The sequence below is a fragment of the Dendrobates tinctorius genome, unplaced genomic scaffold (assembly GCF_039654945.1).
Source record: "Dendrobates tinctorius isolate UK_male_01 unplaced genomic scaffold, ASM3965494v1 ptg000004l, whole genome shotgun sequence".
Taxonomy (NCBI): Eukaryota; Metazoa; Chordata; class Amphibia; order Anura; family Dendrobatidae; genus Dendrobates; species Dendrobates tinctorius.
The window spans coordinates 22,869,687-22,889,390 of NW_027361672.1; the positions used below are offsets into that span (position 1 = coordinate 22,869,687).

The 19,704-nt window shown below is 42.7% G+C and overlaps 1 protein-coding gene across 3 annotated transcripts in view; it reads right to left on the minus strand.

The window, feature by feature from the left end:
• Positions 1-19,704, minus strand: part of ZNF236 (zinc finger protein 236) — a 235,408-nt gene that overhangs the window by 38,952 nt on the left and 176,752 nt on the right. For 2 of the 3 annotated variants that reach the window (XM_073566490.1, XM_073566480.1), the window contains exons 29-31: positions 11,519-11,647; positions 3,789-3,983; positions 664-793 (exon numbers count right to left, since the gene is read on the minus strand). In XM_073566490.1, the coding sequence (XP_073422591.1) occupies positions 664-793; positions 3,789-3,983; positions 11,519-11,647 (454 nt within the window). The remainder of the gene's footprint in view (positions 1-663; positions 794-3,788; positions 3,984-11,518; positions 11,648-19,704) is intronic. The other variant, XM_073566497.1, reaches the window with a different exon arrangement.

Sequence of the window (19,704 nt, forward strand, 5' to 3'; positions counted from 1 at the left end):
TTTGTTATCTGCTGCTGCAGCATCCACGATGTATCAACATGTCAAGATACCAGGAAAGCAGATTTACTCTGCGTTGCTGAATTTCAAGTCAAGGATCCATGGACCAAGAACAGCTAAAAGTGGTTTAATGTCAATGAGCTCAAAGTCAACAAAATTCTTCTTTAGGTACTTCATGACAAACAGATGCACCTACAAATGCCAAATGGAACATGTGGTCATCCTGAAGAATTCTGTTGACTTTGAAATGCGTTGACATTAAACCACTTTTAACAATTCTTGGTCCCTGGATCCTTTAATGGAAGTCCACTTTTCTGGAATCTTGGCATTTAGCAAAAGGAGCATTTGTTAGGTCAGGCGGTGATGAGATGGGTTGCTTCTCAGTCTGCAATTTAGTTCCTCCCAAAAGGTGCTAAAAAGGAGTAAATGTAAGGGCGACCAGAGTTCCACCATAATAAAGCTTGCAAAATGATAATGACTAAAGAGTTATAATTACCCTTCACTGAACTTCCCAACATTAATTATTGAGAGGTATGCTCACATACTTTTGTCAGTACAGTATATGGCTTCATACTGATTTTGGTAATCTATAACGATGAGGTGTAACAGTACAACAGTACAAATGACATTTGGTGTCTCTATTACTTGTACTGTACTATACCGTACCTGTATGGATGCGACTGTGTCTTTCAAGCTGACTTGGTTTAGCAAAAGCCTTATCACAGGTATCACACCTAAATAATTTTGGCAACTGGGAACTTCGTGATGGTCCAGGCTGATGTGTCTGCATGTGCTCCTGTTGAGTAACAAAGATATATACCGTAATAATGTTACACGAAGGTCCTCATATCACTAGGATTAATTATTAATATTCTCATATACTTTATTGATTTTTTGAGAGCTGCCTCAATACACACATTATACATAACAGGATCTCCTACATCACTAAAAGGAAAACTAAAACTAAAAAATTTCTACTAGAAGTGTAAATATCACTACATAAATGTTTTTATATATGACAGGTGCTGCTGATTAGAGATGTGCGAACCCCAACAGTAAAGTTTGGTGTCCCTACCGAACACTTACTGTTCGGGCACGGACACCGAACACGGACTTGACAAGGACGTCCTTGTTACTGTTCGTGTTCAGCTGTCCAAACACCGGACGTTTGTGCATGACAATAACTGCTTCTGATCGTCGGTGAAATCATCCCCGCTGGTCAGAGAGCCACAGTTCCCATGATGTCAAAAGACAGCGTGAGCGCTCAGCTGTGATTGGAGGTATAAATTTTACCTCCGGTCAATGGTGACAGAAGATGGGACTACTGCTTCCATCATCCGACACCTGCTGTCGCTAATAACAGTGAGAGCAGGAGCGGATGATGAGTGTATTCATTAGCCGCTTCCTGCGCTGTAAATAAAAACAGCGTGGGTCCCCCTATATTTTTGATAACCAGCCAGGTAAAACTCACATCTCGGAGCTGCAACTCTCAGCTGTCAGCTTCAACAATGCTGGTTATCAAGAATAGAGGGGTTCCCATGCTGTTTTTTTTAAATTTAAATAAATAATTTAAAAAAAAAAATAGAAACCAGTGTGGGGTCCCACCCCCATTTTTGACAACCAGCCTTACTAAAGCAGAGAGTTGGAGGCTGGTGTTCTCAGGCTGGTAAGGGGCCATAGATAATGCCCCCCCAGCTTAAAAATAGCAGCCCGCAGCTTCCAAGAAAATGCACATCTATTAGATGCACCAATTCTGGCGCTTTGCGCATCTCTTCTCACTTGCACTGTAGCGGTGGGAAGTGGGGTTAATATTTATGGTGTTGATGTCACCTTTGTATTGTCAGGTGACATCAAGCCCACGGATTACTAATGGAGAGGCATCTGAGACACCTATCTATTACTAATCCTATGGTTATATGGTAAATAAAGACACAGCCAGAAAAAAATCCTTTATTAGAAATAAGACTAAACACAGTTTTACTTTTTTATTTAAAAATAACAAACAGTTATATTCACCAAACGCCTATTCCACCAAAGCCCTCGTCTTCTATAAGAAAACAAAAATAAAAAACAACAATATCCCTCACCTATCTGTCATTCTGTTCCACGCCGTAATCCATGTCTGGGGGTAAAACAGTTTTCAACCTGGACGGTGCTAAGATACGACTGTCCAGGCTGAGAATCACTGCCGACTGAACTGCTGTGCGTGCAGCCTCAGTAACGTCATTGAGGATACTTCTGGTCACTGAAGCTGCATTCCCTGCATTTGGTGAGTATAACTGTGTTTAATATTTATAAATAAAAATGTACAACAGTTTAGTCTTATATCTAATAAAGGACTTTATTCTGTGTCTTTATTTACTAAATAATGATAGGATTAGTAAAGGATAGGTGCCTTATAGACGCCTCTCCATTAGTAATTCATGGGCTTGATGTCACCTGACAATACAAAGGTGAAATCAAACCCACAAATATTAACCTCACTTTCCACCGCTACAGGGCAAGTGGGAAGAGATGGGTAAAGCACCAGAAATGGTGCATCTAATAGATGTGCCTTTTATGGGCAGCTGTGGGCTGCTATTTTTAGGCTGGGGGGCCAATATCCATGGCCCCATACCAGCCTGAGAATACCAGCCCCCAGCTGTCTGCTTTAGCAAGGCTGATTGTCAAAAATGGGGGGACCCCACACCATTTTTTTAAAATTATTTATTTAAATAATTTTAAAAAAAAAGCGTGGGAACCCCTCTATTATTGATAGCCAGCCTTGTTGAAGCTGACAGCTGAGGGTTGCAGCCCCCAGCTGTGAGTTTTGTCTGGCTGGTTGTCAAAAATACAGGGGAACTCATGCCATTTTTTTAAAAATTGTTTATTTACAGTGCAGGAGCCGGCTAATGAATACACCCATTAGGCGCCCTGCTCTCGCTGTTATTAGCGTCAGCAGGTGTCAGATGATGGGCGCTGTAGTCCCACCAGCTGATACTAGTGACTGGAGGTAAACTTTATACCTCCAATCACAGCTGAGCGCTCTTTTGACAGTGTGGGAACCGTGTTTCTTAGAAGTGGTGTTTGCTGCGCTGTCATGCAAATGACAGCGTGGCAAACACTGGATATTCGGGCCCCCCATCCAAGTGGATTGGATCCGGGTTCGAGTTGTCAGGGTACTGTTTTGGTACCCGAACCCTAACTTTTTGTAACTATTAGGCCAAACCTGCCGGATCCGAACATCCAGGTGTCCACCCATCTCTACTGCTGATCAGTGGAGGTCTAGGTTCTGAGATCCCCACCAATCACTCAAAATACTGATCTGAAGTCCGCAGCTTCTGCACGAGAGCACAGAGTTGTCTAAGGGCTGAATAGTAAGTATATGGCTCTAATCGCAGATCGGACTTCAGAACAGTAGTTTGATTGATCGGTGGGGTCTCAGAACCCAGACCCCCACTGATCAGCAGCACTAGCTACAGAATAAGTGAATGATCACTGGCAATGTCACTGTTCGGACCTCCCCTTTAGTGAACAGTTGTCATAAAGTCCACTATGTGAATGGAGTGGTGGTGCGCTTGCTTGTTTACTGAGCCATTCACTTCTATAGGGCTGACAGAAAGACTACATCTGTTAGTAATATTCAAGTGTACAGCACAGTGGGCATTCATATTGCATTTACACAGGGGACTTTAGGACTCCCATTCTGGGAAATAGTGTGTCCCAGTAGGTGCACCCCCAGTGGTCTTACATGTTTTTCATATCTAACTCGTTTTGTTTCATTTGATTTCCAAAGATGGAGACTCACTCACTTTTAAATGAGATGCCCTCTTGAAAGCTTTATTGCATAGGTGGCACACGTGAATCCGTTCTCTCCCATGAGCGTCTTTGTTGTGCTCTGCCAATGTGGCAGCAGAGGGAAAGTAAAGGTTGCATTCAAAACACTGATGAATCCTATCTTGCTTTTCTGCATCACTGTTCTTTTCTATGTGAGCGTCATCTGTAACCTATGAAATAAAGGTTCTCAGTGACTAAATTCTAGATACAAAAAAATTCTGATATTATATATGTAAAAAAAATCCTAACTAGTCATTAAAAAAGGCAAGGTAGTATCTGTGGAACAAGGGTTTATGATAGTATAAGTAAGTCAGCTATGAAATTCGTTCAATAGGCGTAAAAATGTGACATTTTCAATGTTTATAGGTCAGTACTGTTTAATGATCAAAGAAGATCCTACAGTATATATGCAGAAATGCACATGAATAGTTCCCACCTGCTCATCTACACTAGCTTAGGCCCCCTTCACATATACGTGTCTCCGGTATGTGAGGCATCCGTTTTTACACGTATCGGAGGAACGTATTCACAGGTACCCATTATAACCTATGGGGCTATGCATATGTCCATGTTTTCACACGAACTGTTTTGTCCATGTGACCCACACATAGACATGTCTGTTTTTTTTCTGGCAGCATACAGGACAAGGGCCAATAAAAGTCTGTGGGTCAGTGTAAACATGGATGGCACACTGATGATATTGGTGTGCTGCCCAAGTGACACATACAAGAATAGGATGCATAATAGAAATGACTGATTTTTATGTGTTAAACATGTGCAAAGATATAGATTGAAATGGGGTAAATAGATGATTGATAGATAAATGGATACATAGCTAGATATCTGTGAGGTATATAATTAGTGCCTTGCGTGAGTAGCTTAATGAACATGTATTATAATACCTAATAAATAAATGAAAAAAATTATGTGGGGTCTCCCCTATTTTTGGTAAATAGCCAAGGTAAAGCAGAAAGCTGGGGGCGGATATTTTCAGGCTGTGAACATCCATGGCTATTGGGCCCTTCCAGCCTACAAATACCTGCCTACAGACAACCCAGCAGTGGAACATCACATGAGATGCTCGAATACTGGTGCCTTACCTTGCATATTCCCGTTGCCCTGGTGCATTGGTAAATCAGAGTAATGGGGCTTTGGGGTGAGGTCAGCTGTGAAATGTCCAAAAACACAGCTGACATCAAGCCCTGGTGTTAGCAATAAAGAGGTGTTTATCAGACACTCCCATTACTAACCCAGGAAAAAATGGAATAACAAACACACAAAATACTTGATTTAAATAAATACTTTTTTCAATAAAGTGGAGAAGCAGGGAAAGTGTCAGGAAGTGTTTATTTGAATAAAGTATTTTTTTTGTGTGTGTGTTACCTTGCTATTACTGCATTAAAAATGGGGGTGTCTGATAGACATTTCTCTATTACTAACACCAGTGCGTAATGTCAGCTATGTTTTTAGACAATACCAGGGTATTGGGAAAAGCAAAGGTGAAGCACAAGAATTGGAGAATTTAATGTCATGCTCTACTTCTGGGGCGGCTGCGGGCTGGTATTTTTAGACTTGGAAGGATAGTAGATAAAGCACTAGACAGTTTCGAGAACAAACTGACATAAGTCTCACCAAAAAATTCTGGAATATAAAGCAATTGGTGAAAATAAAAAATAGAGAAGAAATTCAAAGTATCGGCCAAAAGGTCACAGAGGACCAAATATTGACAGTCAGGTGAGAATAATAAAAAAGGAACAATCTCACCCCGTGGATAGATGGGTCAGGAGTCCAGGAGAATCCTCTATTCAGTCCAACTGGAGGATGCAGTAAGGGAGGACAATACCCTGTCACATCCCTAACACCTAAATTAGGCTCAAACCCAAACTCCTGCCCTAACAAGGGCAGTCCACAGCTGACCCTAACAACACGTGCCCTGCACTTTCCCTAAGGCGATGTCCCCAGCTTCTCTATATATATATGCAAAAGGGTCATGGCATTCATGGGAAAGTGTTCTCAATTGTTCTAAACCCATAGATGTTTTGTGTACACCCATATAGGGAATTCTTTGGGTGACTATCTATATCCCTTATTCAGGCTAGGCCAATTTTTTCTTTTTTAAGTATTGACCTATATACCTGATAAGCAGTTGTATGCTGCTTTTTTATTTTCACAGGGTGACACACTAATTGGTACTTTTAAATGATTGATTAAAAGTTATTTTTTATTTTCACCAATTGCTTTATATTCCAGAATTTTTTGGTGAGACTTATGTCAGTTTGTTCTCGAAACTGTCTAGTGCTTTATCTACTATTTCTGTTATTACTGAAGAGGTATGGCAGGTTTTCTCTCTGTAGGTCTAAATACGGACAATTGGCTTTCAGAGGCCAAGGAAGTTTTTTCTGAGAATACATTCACACAAAAGAAATATTTACCTACTTTTAATGCGGCCTTTAAAGAACTTCAGCAAGCATATAGGGATCAGATTACTTCCTGGTGGGAAGTTCAGAGTTTGGAAAACTACCTTAAGGCCAAAATCGTCCCACGTGGCTTGCGAATTAACCTAACAGCGGGTAATAGATATAAGAATTCAGCCTTTATACATAAGTGGGAACGGGAGGCTACAGAGAGTTCCTTACGCTTTATGCAGCTTCTATTGGATGAGGAAAGAGTGACCCTTAACTTACTGAGTGAGAAATTAAAAGAGCATATTGAAACCACTAAAAAATTCTCTACTGAAACTGAATTCGCTTTGAAAGAAACGAAACTTCAAACACACATCAAACGATCTCAGTACCATCTTAAAGAGAGAAAGCATAAACAATATTTACGTGACGTGCAAGACTTTAAAGATAATAAGGCATACTCAGTATTAGTTGCACGCACGGGGGCCACTGAAAGAGAGACTGATCTCCTTTCTACCGACACTGATTTCTCTGAATCAGAAAGTAGAAACCGGTCCAATAGAGGTAGGAACAGAGGTCGGGGTAGAGGCCGGGGTTCACGAGGACCACCAGATAGGTCTGATAATACCTCCAGTGGTCATTTTTTAGATCAGGTCTATGCCCTCAGGAACAGACCACTGCAAACCAAGAAGTAATTGATACTAACGAGTTGTCTTCCAATCAGAGCATCCAAATAATTAATTTATCTGAGCGAGTCATCGATAGTTCTGAGAGATCTGTATTGAGTAGGGGTCTCTCCTTTGTCCCAAACACAGATTTTGATCTCTTTAGGACAATTAAGGATCTCAATCTGTTTTTGAGAAAAGTTAAGTGGAAAAAATACTTTCGGAAACAGGAGTCCAAGATTAGTTTAGAACTGGGTATAAAGGAGGATATGTTGCCAGATGTGAGGCTATTGGATTCAATTGCGGAAGTTGATCCTAATACCTTAGGTTTGGGTCCTTTTACAAATCTTAAATGCAAAAGCACCAAGATGCCTCCACCAACGGGTGACCTATCAGCAATTGATGTTTTTTGTAATCTAGTGACCCAGGACTTAATTGAACTCTCTCAAACTCGACTCCATTGTAAATATAATTGTTCTAGGGCTGAAATTGAGGCTATTAAGCGGTTGGAACGGGACGACAGCATTGTAATTAAGCCCTCGGACAAGGGAGGCAACGTTGTTGTCCTGGGGGTTGATCATTACCAACGCTTATGTGAGTCAATGTTAGCTGATGGAGACACTTATGAGATTTTACCGTCTAATCCCATGAATATGTACCGTGAGGAATTACGAGTAATATTATCAGAAGCATTATCAGACAAAATTATTAGCAAAACTGAGTTTGACTTTTTGTTTCCGAGTCATCCAGTTATTGCTACGTTTTATTGTCTACCAAAGGTGCACAAAGGTCTCACCCCCATTAAAGGCAGACCAATTGTCTCAGGGATAGGCAGTCTGTGTCAGAATGCCGGTATTTACTTGGATCGGATATTGTCTCCCTTTGTTTCCTCACTTCAATCCTTTGTAAAAGACACCCCTGACCTCCTTCGTCGGCTGGAAGGATTAATTATTGATCCTCAATCATACCTGGCTAGTATAGACGTGGAGGCTTTGTATACATCCATACCTCACATACACGGTCTAGAAGCGGTTAAATATTTTCTCAATATGAGAGGCTGCCAGTATTGTGAACATAACCATTTTGTGTTGAAGCTCCTCCGATTCTGTTTGACACACAATTTCTTTATGTTCAACGGGAAATTTTACCACCAACTGAGGGGGACCGCTATGGGGAGCCCCTGTGCGCCGGCTTATGCGAATCTCCTCCTCGGTTGGTGGGAGGAGACAATGGTTTTTGGGGCCGAACAATTGGAAGGTGCATCTATGTGCCGTGTCCCCGAGATATGGACACGGTACATAGACGACATATTCATTGTTTGGAAAGACTCAGCAAAGGATTTTGGTGTTTTTGTGAACAACCTTAACAGTAACGACATAGGTCTCTTTTTTACATCTGTGATTGAGACCTCGAGACTGCCCTTTCTGGATATTGTAATTGAAAAAAATAAAAAAGGTGATTTGGTAACCTCCACATATAGGAAACCAACAGCAACCAATTCCCTATTACATTGGGGTAGCCATCACCCCCAACATTTAAAAAGAGCTATCCCCAAGGGGCAGTATCTCAGAATTCGAAGAAATTGTTCCGACACTGTGACCTTTGAAAATCAAGCCAGAGACTTGAGAGATAGATTCATAAGCAGAGGCTATCCCCAAAATATACTAAAAGAGGCGTATGAAAAAGCTAAAGGATGTGAGCGAGCAGAGCTGTTGAACCCCACTAACAATAAAAAAAGGTGTGGAATATGAGTTTCTGAGGTTCATTTCAACTTTTGACAACGGGGCGGTTCCAGTGAGGAACATCATTCAAAAACATTGGGCCATCCTACAGATGGACAGTGATGTGTCCCCTTTCTTAACTGACCACCCGCAAATCACCTATAGAAAGGCGAGATCTCTTAATAATAGACTTGTTCATAGCCACTTTGCCATTCCAACTAGAAAAACGTGGTTGGATAATGATATTGTCGGTTGTCACAAATGTGGTCATTGTGTGGCTTGTCAACACATCTCAGTGGGAAAGAGTTTTGTTAACAATGTTACCGGGAAAAATCACCACATTAAACAATTCATGAATTGTGGTACTAAGGGTGTCGTCTATAAGGTTACTTGTGTTTGCGGATTGGAATACGTGGGTAAGACTATTCGCGAATTCAGGAGGAGAATCGGCGAACATGTTGGGGATGTGTTACACAAGAGGGACACCCCGATATCGAGACACATCCATAGTATACACAAGGGACAAATTGGACTTTTGAAATTCATGGCCATTGACAAGGTTTTTAAACCTAAGAGGGGGGGGAACTGGGATCAGCTACTTCTCCAACGAGAGGCAAAATGGATTTTTTATTTGGACACGGTTGCGCCTAAAGGCCTGAATGATCAAATTAGCTTTGGGTGTTTCATCTAAATTCTTCCTTGGTCTCCTCACCTACAGTATTTTTTAACTATGATGTCATAACCTCTACCCCCTAAGTCGCCCTATTTTGGGATTTTTGAATATATATGTATTTAACTATATTTCATATGTTACATCTTACTGTCTATAAATATAGCCCTCTCGTTGTTATATAGGTTCCATATCCATTTGATATATGACGGCTATGGTTTAACATACATGAGTTTTTTGAGAGTCCGGTGGGTGGAGTTATCTTTTCCATCTGAACCTCTTTTTCCCCTTCTCCTCCCCTCTCCCTCTGCTTTTGTGACGGTTATAACCTGTGCATACAATTAATGGATGCGGTAGTTATGTCCACTCAGATGGTACACATTAGTCAGTTTTGGAGTCCGGTGGGCGGAGTTTTATCCGCCCTACATTGGAGGTAGCGTATCGAGAATCGGCCGCTTGTTTATGGGGATTTTGGCTCCGGATACATGATCATCTATGTTTATATCTATTTAACACTCTGTGCCGCTACTGTGGACTTGTTTATAGTCGCTTTTGGCGCACATGCGCTGTGTGATCCTCCGTACTGGGGGCCGTCTGTTATTTTCGGGCACGCATGCGCCGATGAAGAAGCGCATATGACCCGCGATACCGGAAGTTGGCGGCTCTTGTATAAGCCGCACCGGAAGTGTGTCATTTTTCTTGGGCGCACATGCGCCGTGGTGAGGCGTGGATCGCGTCCAGCGCCGGAAGTGGCGGAGCAATGTAGTTCCTCCCTTCGGCGTGCATTCCACAAACGGAAACGGCATGCGAAATGGCGCCCGCAAGGGACTCATGGACGTGATGTAAGAGGTAACTATTTGACAGATGCCAGCAATTAAGATGTGATTGCATTTGAAGTTGCTCATAAATATGCCCTCATTCCTCCACTTCCCTTGGACAGTATAGGGAGTGGAAGTTTTTCTCCTATTACCAGCACTATGGCACTTTACAAGTTTAGTCCCCAGATGATTGTACTTGGAGGGACATCGCCTTAGGGAAAGTGCAGGGCACGTGTTGTTAGGGTCAGCTGTGGACTGCCCTTTTTAGGGCAGGAGTTTGGGTTTGAGCCTAATTTAGGTGTTAGGGATGTGACAGGGTATTGTCCTCCCTTACTGCATCCTCCAGTTGGACTGAATAGAGGATTCTCCTGGACTCCTGACCCATCTATCCACGGGGTGAGATTGTTCCTTTTTTATTATTCTCACCTGACTGTCAATATTTGGTCCTCTGTGACCTTTTGGCCGATAATTTGCATTTCTTCTCTATATATATATATGCAAAAGGGTCATGGCATTCATGGGAAAGTGTTCTCAATTGTTCTAAACCCATAGATGTTTTGTGTGCACCCATATAGAGAATTCTTTGGGTGACTATCTATATCCCTTATTCAGGCTAGGCCAATAATTTCTTTTTTAAGTATTGACCTATATACTTGATAAGCAGTTGTATGCTGCTTTTTTATTTTCACAGGGTGACACACTAATTGGTACTAGACTTGGGAGGAACCAATAACCAAGCCTGATAATATCAGCTCACATTTGTCTGCTTTACCTTTGCTGGTTGCCAAAATAGGGGGGATTCTATGTCATTCTTAAAATATATTTATAAGTTTAATACATGTACAGTCAGCTACACATGCAATGCACTAATTATATATGTGACGGATATCTATTATCTATGTCTTTGCACATATTTAACATATTTAAATCTGTAATTTCTATTCTGCATTCTATTCGGGTATGTGTCACACAGACGGCCATCAGAAAACCACATGGATAGAAAAAACAGACAGTATTGCATACTTTTTTTTAACATGTGAAGTGAGCCTTAAAAAGGGGTCAGTCAGAACATAATGTCTCTGCAAACAAATACTTCCTTTAAGGTCACATTCACACATTCACTAGTTGGTCAGTATTTTACATCAGTGTTTGTAAGCTGAAACCTGATGTGGGTGAAAAATACAGAAGTTTCTATCATACTTTTTCACTATACTTAACGTAGGACCATGGCCTAATTGTAAGGAAGGCTACTTATTACCGTATGTACTTCTAGGGAGAAACGCACACAGGTTTAATTTCTGAATCTATGATATTATACCTAGATAATTCTTACATTGTTTTTTTTCTCATAAATGTAACCCTTTTCTCCTTTTCTAAACAATTAAACAACTAATCACTTCTGGCTTAGACATAAAATAGGAGGTGATACCTGGTAATTGAGGTCACCGGTATGGCTGGAAGGCTGTGCTGTATGACTGACCAAAATCACTTGTTGGGCGCTACCTCCACTCTGTCCTGATAAGCTGGTATCAGACAGAATACCAGGAAACTGCTGACTCTGGTGGGAAATAAGCACATGAAAGGTGGATTAAAATACAAAAGCTGGAAAATATGAACATTACAGACTATTATAGGTGATACAGCACCGGAATTCCAAAGATATTAAGAAATACTACTATCAAAATATTTACATAATTTATTATTTACTGGACAGTAATGCAATAGTTTTTATTAAATGGCACTTAAAATGTATTTTTTAACGACTTATCCTTAAACCCTACTCCTTTGGAATTTTCTATATTACACAATACCCTACACTTCTCCCTATCTAGCTAATCCCCACATCTGTTTTTTCCCCACTGTTCTTCCTGTGACGTTTCTTTTGCGAGGTATCTCAGGAGGCTAGGGCTGCACTCACTCCCCGCAGTGTTCATTGCCCCTCCTGGAACAGGATCTCATCATGGGGCAGCTCTGTAGTTACTCACTAGTTTCTTGCACCCCCTCTGAAGAGGTCCTGGATCCTGGATGATGGACTTTGCTGGAAACGTGAGGGCAGCGCCAGCACTTTGCTCTATCTCCACTGCCGCATCTTCTATGAAAGAATGGGGCTGAGACAGAAGCAGTGAGTGACAATAGCACTGCCCCATGTCTTTTAGCACTACCTTCAAACAAATTGTCATCAGGGGGTGGCAGTGTTGTTACTCACCGTTTCCATCATCGTCCTCACATGAATTTTCATCAGTGGGCAACGATAGAAGCATTGAGTGACACCAGCGTCACCCCCTGATGACAATTCAATTGAGGGCGGGGCTAGAGGCTGTGGGGGGGGACATTGGTGTCACTCACTGCTTCAATCTCCTCCCCCTGCCAATGTCTTTTTTTCAGCTAGAAGCTATTGCGGTGGCAGAAAAAGGGACATAGTGTCAGCAGTGAATTCTCCTCTTCCACAGTATCCAGGATCCAGGGCATCTTCAGAGGGGGCATCAGCGATGCAAGAAACTAGTGAGTAACTGAGTGCGGCCCCCTGTAAAGTACTGTTCCAGGAGGGGCAATGGGCTCTCTGGGGAGTGAGTGCAGCTCCAGCCTCCTGTGACATCATGTTTGAGACTCCTCTCAGACAAAACGCCACAGACAAAAACAGTGAAAAAAACCATATATAGGGATTAGCTAGATAGGGAGAAGTGTAGGATATGGTGTAATAAAGCAAATTACAAAAGCGGTTAGGATATAAGGATAGATATTTAGAAAACACATTTTAGGTGCTGGACCACCCCTTTAAATTAGCACTGATTATGTGCAATACAATCATCACGATGCAACAAAGCAGAACACAACAGTTTCATAGGCAAAATGTAAAAAAAGGACTTATAAGGATAATGTACAGCAATAGGTAACAGAAAATAATAAGTGATAGCCAGCACTGTTCTATCAAGGACAAAAGTTGACATAACCTGATTAGTTTTTATGAAGAGGTCTGTAGAAGCCTGAACAGAGGAGTAGCTGTGGATAAAACGTTTTTTGTACTTTCTAAAGGTGTTTGGCACTTACACACACAGGCACCTAATGGGCAAACTAAAGTCTATAGTTGTAGAAAGTAAGGTAATTGGATTGGAAACTGGCTCGAAGATCGCATCCAGACAGTGGTGGTTAATGACCTCTAATGGTCTCCCGTTATATGTGGTGTTCCCAAGGTGCAGTCCTGGGTCCACCATTATCCAGCCTATTTATTAATTATAAAGAAGATGGGATTAATAGTGTTTCCATTTCTGCAGACGGCACTACACTATGTAATATAGTACATATAGATGTTCATAAGTTACAGGCTAGTAACTGAGTATTTGATCATCCACATGACAGTTTAGGTTCAATGTGGAGAAATGTAAAGTTATGCATCTGTGCACGAATAACATGTGGGCATCATATGTTCTAGGGGGACCACATCTAGGAGTTCTTTGTAGAGAAGGCTCTGGGTGAACTTCTAGATCAGTCTAAGGCTAGTTTCATATTAGCGTTTTTTAGCGCTGCGTTTCGTGTGCAATAGAAACGCATGTAAAAAACGCATAATGCGTTTTGCATGCATTTGCGTCTTTTAGGCTGGTTTCACATTTGCGTTTTTTTGCGCTGGAAAAAAACGCATACCTGCGCATGCATTTTTCCCCCTATATTTAACATGGGTGCGCATACCTGCGCGCTGGCATGCGCACGTATGCGATTTTCATGCGCTGCGTTTTTTTGGGGTGTGCGTTTGTATTTTCCAGACGCAGCATGTTGCATTTTTTGGCCCTGCAAAAAAGCGCATGCGCACGTATGCGCACGTTTTGCGCTAAAAATGGCCATTATAGCCTATGGATGCGCATACGTGCGCATTGGCATGCTTATGTATGCGTTTTTTTGCACATGCGTTCTTTTTTTTTAACATTAGTTTAGACAATGGAATTTAGGGGTTTGGGTTAGAGTTAGGGTTAGTTAAGGGGTTTAGGGTTAGGGTCAGGGTTAGGGTATGGTTTGGTTAAGGGTCAGGGTTAGGATCAGGGTATGGTTTGGTTAAGGGTTAGGGTCAGGGTTAGGATCAGGGTATGGTTTGGCTAAGGGTTAGGGTTAGGGTCAGGGTTAGGGTATGGTTTGGTTAAGGGTTAGGGTATGGTTTGGTTAAGGGTTAGGGTCAGGGTTAGGGTATGGTTTGGTTAAGGGTTAGGGTTAGGGTCAGGGTTAGGGTATGGTTTGGTTAAGGGTTAGGGTCAGGGTTAGGGTATGGTTTGGTTAAGGGTTAGGGTTAGGGTCAGGGTTAGGGTTAGGGTATGGTTTGGTTAAGGGTTAGGGTCAGGGTATGGTTTGGTTAAGGGTTAGGGTTAGGGTCAGGGTATGGTTTGGTTAAGGGTTAGGGTTAGGGTATGGTTTGGTTAAGGGTTAGGGTTAGGGTCAGGGTTAGGATATGGTTTGGTTAAGGGTTAGGGTATGGTTTGGTTAAGGGTTAGGGTCAGGTGTGATGTACCATGTCTGCAAGATATGTTTTCTGTTGCAATGTGCTAACAAATCCTCCATCCTAGGACATTGTAAACTCTCAGTAGTAGGAATTCCTTCCCCCCAGGTTTTATCAACCCTGCCACTTCCTCTGGAAGAGCAGGAATGTTAATTAGCTAGACCATCTTCCTCACACCATTTGCCTTCTCTCCTCTTCAGAGCGGGAAAAACTTCTTTGTTTGAAACGAATAAAACTATGAGAGACTATACCATAAGAACCAAATACCCTAGAGATATGAAAATCATATTTTTGTAACCTGAGCGGTCCCAGCTTCGAGACCGCGTATGTTTCGAAGTTCTACCCTGTCCAGAACATGAGATAGGATTTGCGCCCAAATGGACGGTCATATCGCATAGATGTTTGATGTTTTCTTGATGGGCTCATTACGCTGGGAAACATGATACCACTGATGAGTCCATACCAGCTTCTCCCATAAAGTTATAGCTAATCTAAGTTTTGTAGCCAAAACATAACTTGGATAAGAGAGGTGGGATCAACCCAGAATGCACCTCTCTGTGATGTCACATAGGAAAGTCTATAAGGCATTTCCTGGGCAAACCAGCTCAGAACAGCTCAAGTCGTCGTGCTAGAAGGACCCCAATGAGCGGAGAAGTGCAGCTCCGCCTTCACCCACCTTAGCCGCATGGTCTGCCTAAGGAACAATATGGAACTGTGAGTGTAATCTCTTTGTTTTCTCCACTTTTATTTTATACCTGTACTGTACATATTTTATGTCTCAATTTTATAGCAACTTTTATCTGTAATCACTGTCCTCTTTCGGAAAATAAATGAAATTATTTAGATCTGTCTCCATGCTCTAAGAATCGAACTATACGCCTTTGATAGATAATCGCTACTAATTCAAGGGGTTTGCCACGGACCCTCTTAATTTAACACTGTGAATTAAGTAACCGTGACTGGTGGCAGCGCGTTGTGTACGGCTATTACGGCTTGCTGGCAGTACAGAAGGGTCTTATATTGCTGAATAAGGGTCTGCGGCCACAGCATTGATAATTCCCTTACTGCAGAAGCCTAATTGCCGGTTCACAACAGGCAGCCCGTCCGGCGACCAATTATCCTAGGTGCAGTTCCCTGACTGACCTGAGGGTAAGGGGGGGCGCCGGAGAGCTGCGAGATCCAAGGTGGAACTGAGAAAGTGGGATATACATAAATCCCCGCAGTACTTGGAAGATTGATAGCAGTGGTGGGGCATCCAAATTAAACTCCCCCTGCGGCAAATTGTAGAGCGAGATTAGCTTGCTGGATATTTTTGGTCACATGGTGCCAGTGTTGGGATAACTAAGATAAGCCCCACTGCGCCTGTGATAGCCGTGTGCCGGCATTGTGTCACGCCCCTCCGTCCGCTGATACACCCGTGTCAGTGGTGGGACTGTGACATAGTGGTGACACAGGGTCCGCTGTCCGTCGCGTTTTGGTGGCAGCGGGACTCCCGTTAGTGTCGCCCGTAAGTGGACGAACGGCGGTGGGCTGTTCGTCACATCAGGGTTAGGGTATGGTTTGGTTAAGGGTTAGGGTATGGTTTGGTTAAGGGTTAGGGTCAGGGTTAGGGTATGGTTTGGTTAAGGGTTAGGGTCAGGGTTAGGGTATGGTTTGGTTAAGGGTTAGGGTTAGGGTTAGGGTATGGTTTGGTTAAGGGTTAGGGTTAGGGTCAGGGTATGGTTTGGTTAAGGGTTAGGGTTTGGGTTAGGGTCAGGGTTAGGGTATGGTTTGGTTAAGGGTTAGGGTTAGTAAAGTCATGGTTTGGGTTAGTGTGAGGGGCCACCTAATGTTTGGAAAAAACGCAAACGCGGTAAAAACGCACTAAAAACGCTTACAAACGCATAAAAACGCTGCGTTTTTTTCATGCATGCTCATAAAAATGCTTGAAAAAAATGCAGCAGTTGTATGCTTTTGTATGCGTTTTTTCAATGCGTTTTTTTGCGGGAAAAACGCGCTGCAAAAAAAAGCAAGTGTGAAACTAGCCTAAGGCGCATGCATTTTAACCAGTTTCTAGCCATGTTAACACTTAAAACGCATGCGATTTCAAACGCAGGCGTGCGGTTCCCATAGACTGGAATGTGTTATTTTTGCGCATTCCGTGCGATAGCGTGCGCATGCGTTTTTTGACGCCGTTGGACGGACCCAAGAATGCAACAGGTTGCGTCGGGAGCGCCTAGGCACACACTACAAAAAACGCATGCACACAAAAACGCATATAAACGCGTGCAAATGCTAGACCATGCGCCCGCCATGTTAAACATAGGGGCGCATGGCACATGCGCATGGACGCGCGCGATTCGCTGCGCTAAAAAACGCTAATGTGAAACCAGCCTAAGGCATCATTCAGATGTCTGTTTTCATGAACCTGTTATATCTGTAGTTTTCACAGGGCAGAGCAGTGCACCTGCGCAGGAGCCACGACAGGAAGTGAAGAAGAGGACGGCATCGTATGAAGATCGGAGGCGCCGGACCGCAACACCCATCGGACCGAGACCGGACCGCCCCCCCTGGTGAGTATAATCTAACTCTTTTTTCTTATCTTTCAGGTTACATCGGGGGCTTATCTACAGCATTACATTGTGAAATATGGGTTTTAACTTGTGTTCAATAAACTTTATTGATTTTATTTATTTTTTTGTGCAAGTGGTTTATGGTTACTTGGTATCCATCTCTAGGATATTGGATCTAAGGGGTAGCATTTCTCCTTGTGGGGAGTGCTAAGTCGCAGTAGGGAGACTTCTTAACCATTCAGTGCTCCTCTAGGAATGTAACTATGAAAACTGCGTCTTCAGAAATGAAGATGACAAACTCTATCGCCACCTATTGGAAGTAACTATCCTAAAAATCAGTATCAACCAATTTAAAGGACCTTGCAAGCCACATGACTTGGTATAAGAAGCCAAACCAAAATCTGATTAAATACACACATTCACTAGTGATTTCTGTTGATACTTCGGTGTCTTGATCTCTTAATAAAGATAAATGTGCATACTTAAAATGACCACTTATGATAGAGATAAAATTTATATAATCATTATGAACATTTGAAAGGGAAATATGTCATCACTTCATTAGTAACAAACACAACTACGATTATGATTTAGTATAGATACAGAAGTGAAATCTAAAATTTATCAGATGCAAGACAAATGTTGTAATGACCCTGGAGCTCACACATGGTGATGTTTTACTGGCGTTCACCGTGGACTTTGATCTTAAAGAGCAGATTTTAGCTTTCAGTAAACTCAAAGCAGAAAGTCTGTTATGTATAAAAGACACGTTGTTTCCCACATATTCCAACTCAGTATATAGATAAAAATGACTGCCAACCCAACCAATTATCAGCAGAGAATAAAAGGGGTTGTCGAGGACTATAAGACTGGTGGGGTTCCAATATTCAGCATCTGCACTGCTCAGCTGTGGTTGGATGTACACATGGTGGAAATTCTTGGGTCCTGCAGCTCATCTCCTATTGAAGTGAATGGAACCTAAGCCATAGTGCTGAAGCTGAGGCACTACACAGTGCATGGGGCAATGCTGTTCTGCCTGTTGGAGCTGCTAAGTGACAGACACCCCTCATCTGCTATTGAGCTCCTATCCCAACAATAAGTCCTCAATATTTAAGGCTTCGAAAACCCATTTAAAATTTAATGACTTGTTAAAATGCAGCTAGAAGAACTAAAGGCCCTGTCACACTAAGCGATCTCGGTAGCGAGATCGCTGCTGAGTCACAACTTTTGTGACGTAACAGCGATCTCACCAGCGAGATCGCTGTGTGTGACAGCGATCAGCGAGCGGCCCCCCTGCCGGTATCGCTGATCGCTGGAAGAAACCTCTGGACATTTCTTTGGTCGCTGGTCTCCCGCTGGCCAGCACGCATTGCTGTGTGTGACAGGCGGGAGACCAGCGATCAGGTGTAAAAAAATAATAAAAAAAATAAAAAATATAGTTATTCTCACCTTCCGACGTCGCGTTCAGCCATCCTGCCTCTCTCCACGCTCCGGTCCCAGTGATCCTTTGCACGAATGACTTTGTTATCCCTCCAGACCGTGACATCTCACGGTCATTCGTGCAAAGGATCACTGGGACCGGAGCGTGGAGAGAGGCCGGAAGACTGTGCGGGACATCGGAAGGTGAGAATAACTATATTTTTTATTTTGATTCTATTTTTACAGCGATGGCAAGCGATGCCGGGCGCTCGGCATCGCTGTGCTGATCGCTGGTGAAGCTGTCTGTGTGACAGCTCACCAGCGATCACATAGCGATTCACCAGCGATCCTGACACCTTGATGTCGGGATCGCTGTCGCTTAGTGTGACGGGGCCTTTAGTTTCAAGGGTCATGGAAAGATCATTTAACATTTCCTTCAGGAATCACTAAGAAAAACAAAACAAAAATCTGATAATATACTTACTGCTGAAATTATTTGTCTATTGCCCCCTGCTAGTTCCATGCACTTGAAAGGCCGCAATGACATTGTGTGCATTATCACGTAGAACATCATGCTTGCATTATGAAATAGCTGCAATAAGTCATTACATCTATATGGACAAACCACCACAGTGACCTACGCCCTAATGATTGTGCGACAACATGTCACTAAGGGCTCCAAAGGATTGGTAGCGTGCAGAGGTGTTATCTTGGCTTTCCGGCACCTGGGGCAAGGATTCGGTTCGGCGCCCCCCCAGGACATATGTGATTTCCATAGATAGTCATGTACCGACAAGCTGTTCTCCCTAATGCTCTCAATGTTCAATGAGAAACTGAGAGAAGCAGGATGAGATGCTTGTTGTCACAGGACCATAAGTATGAAAATCGCAAATGAGTGAAGTGCTCATGTGATGACTACTGGAACCTGCAGAGCTGAATCCTGACATTGCAGGCCTCTGAAATCTCACAACGAATGCACTGCACACTTTTAGGATTCTCCCTTACCGATGGCAAGAGTATATGGTCATGTCAGCACAAGTATGTGATTTGTATACTTCTGGCCACATTCCGACTAGACGTGCCCGGCCTCGCTCTGTTCATTTTCATTGAGTGAGGCCACACATGTCTAATCAGCATTTGACCGCATGTATGTAAATTACTGGC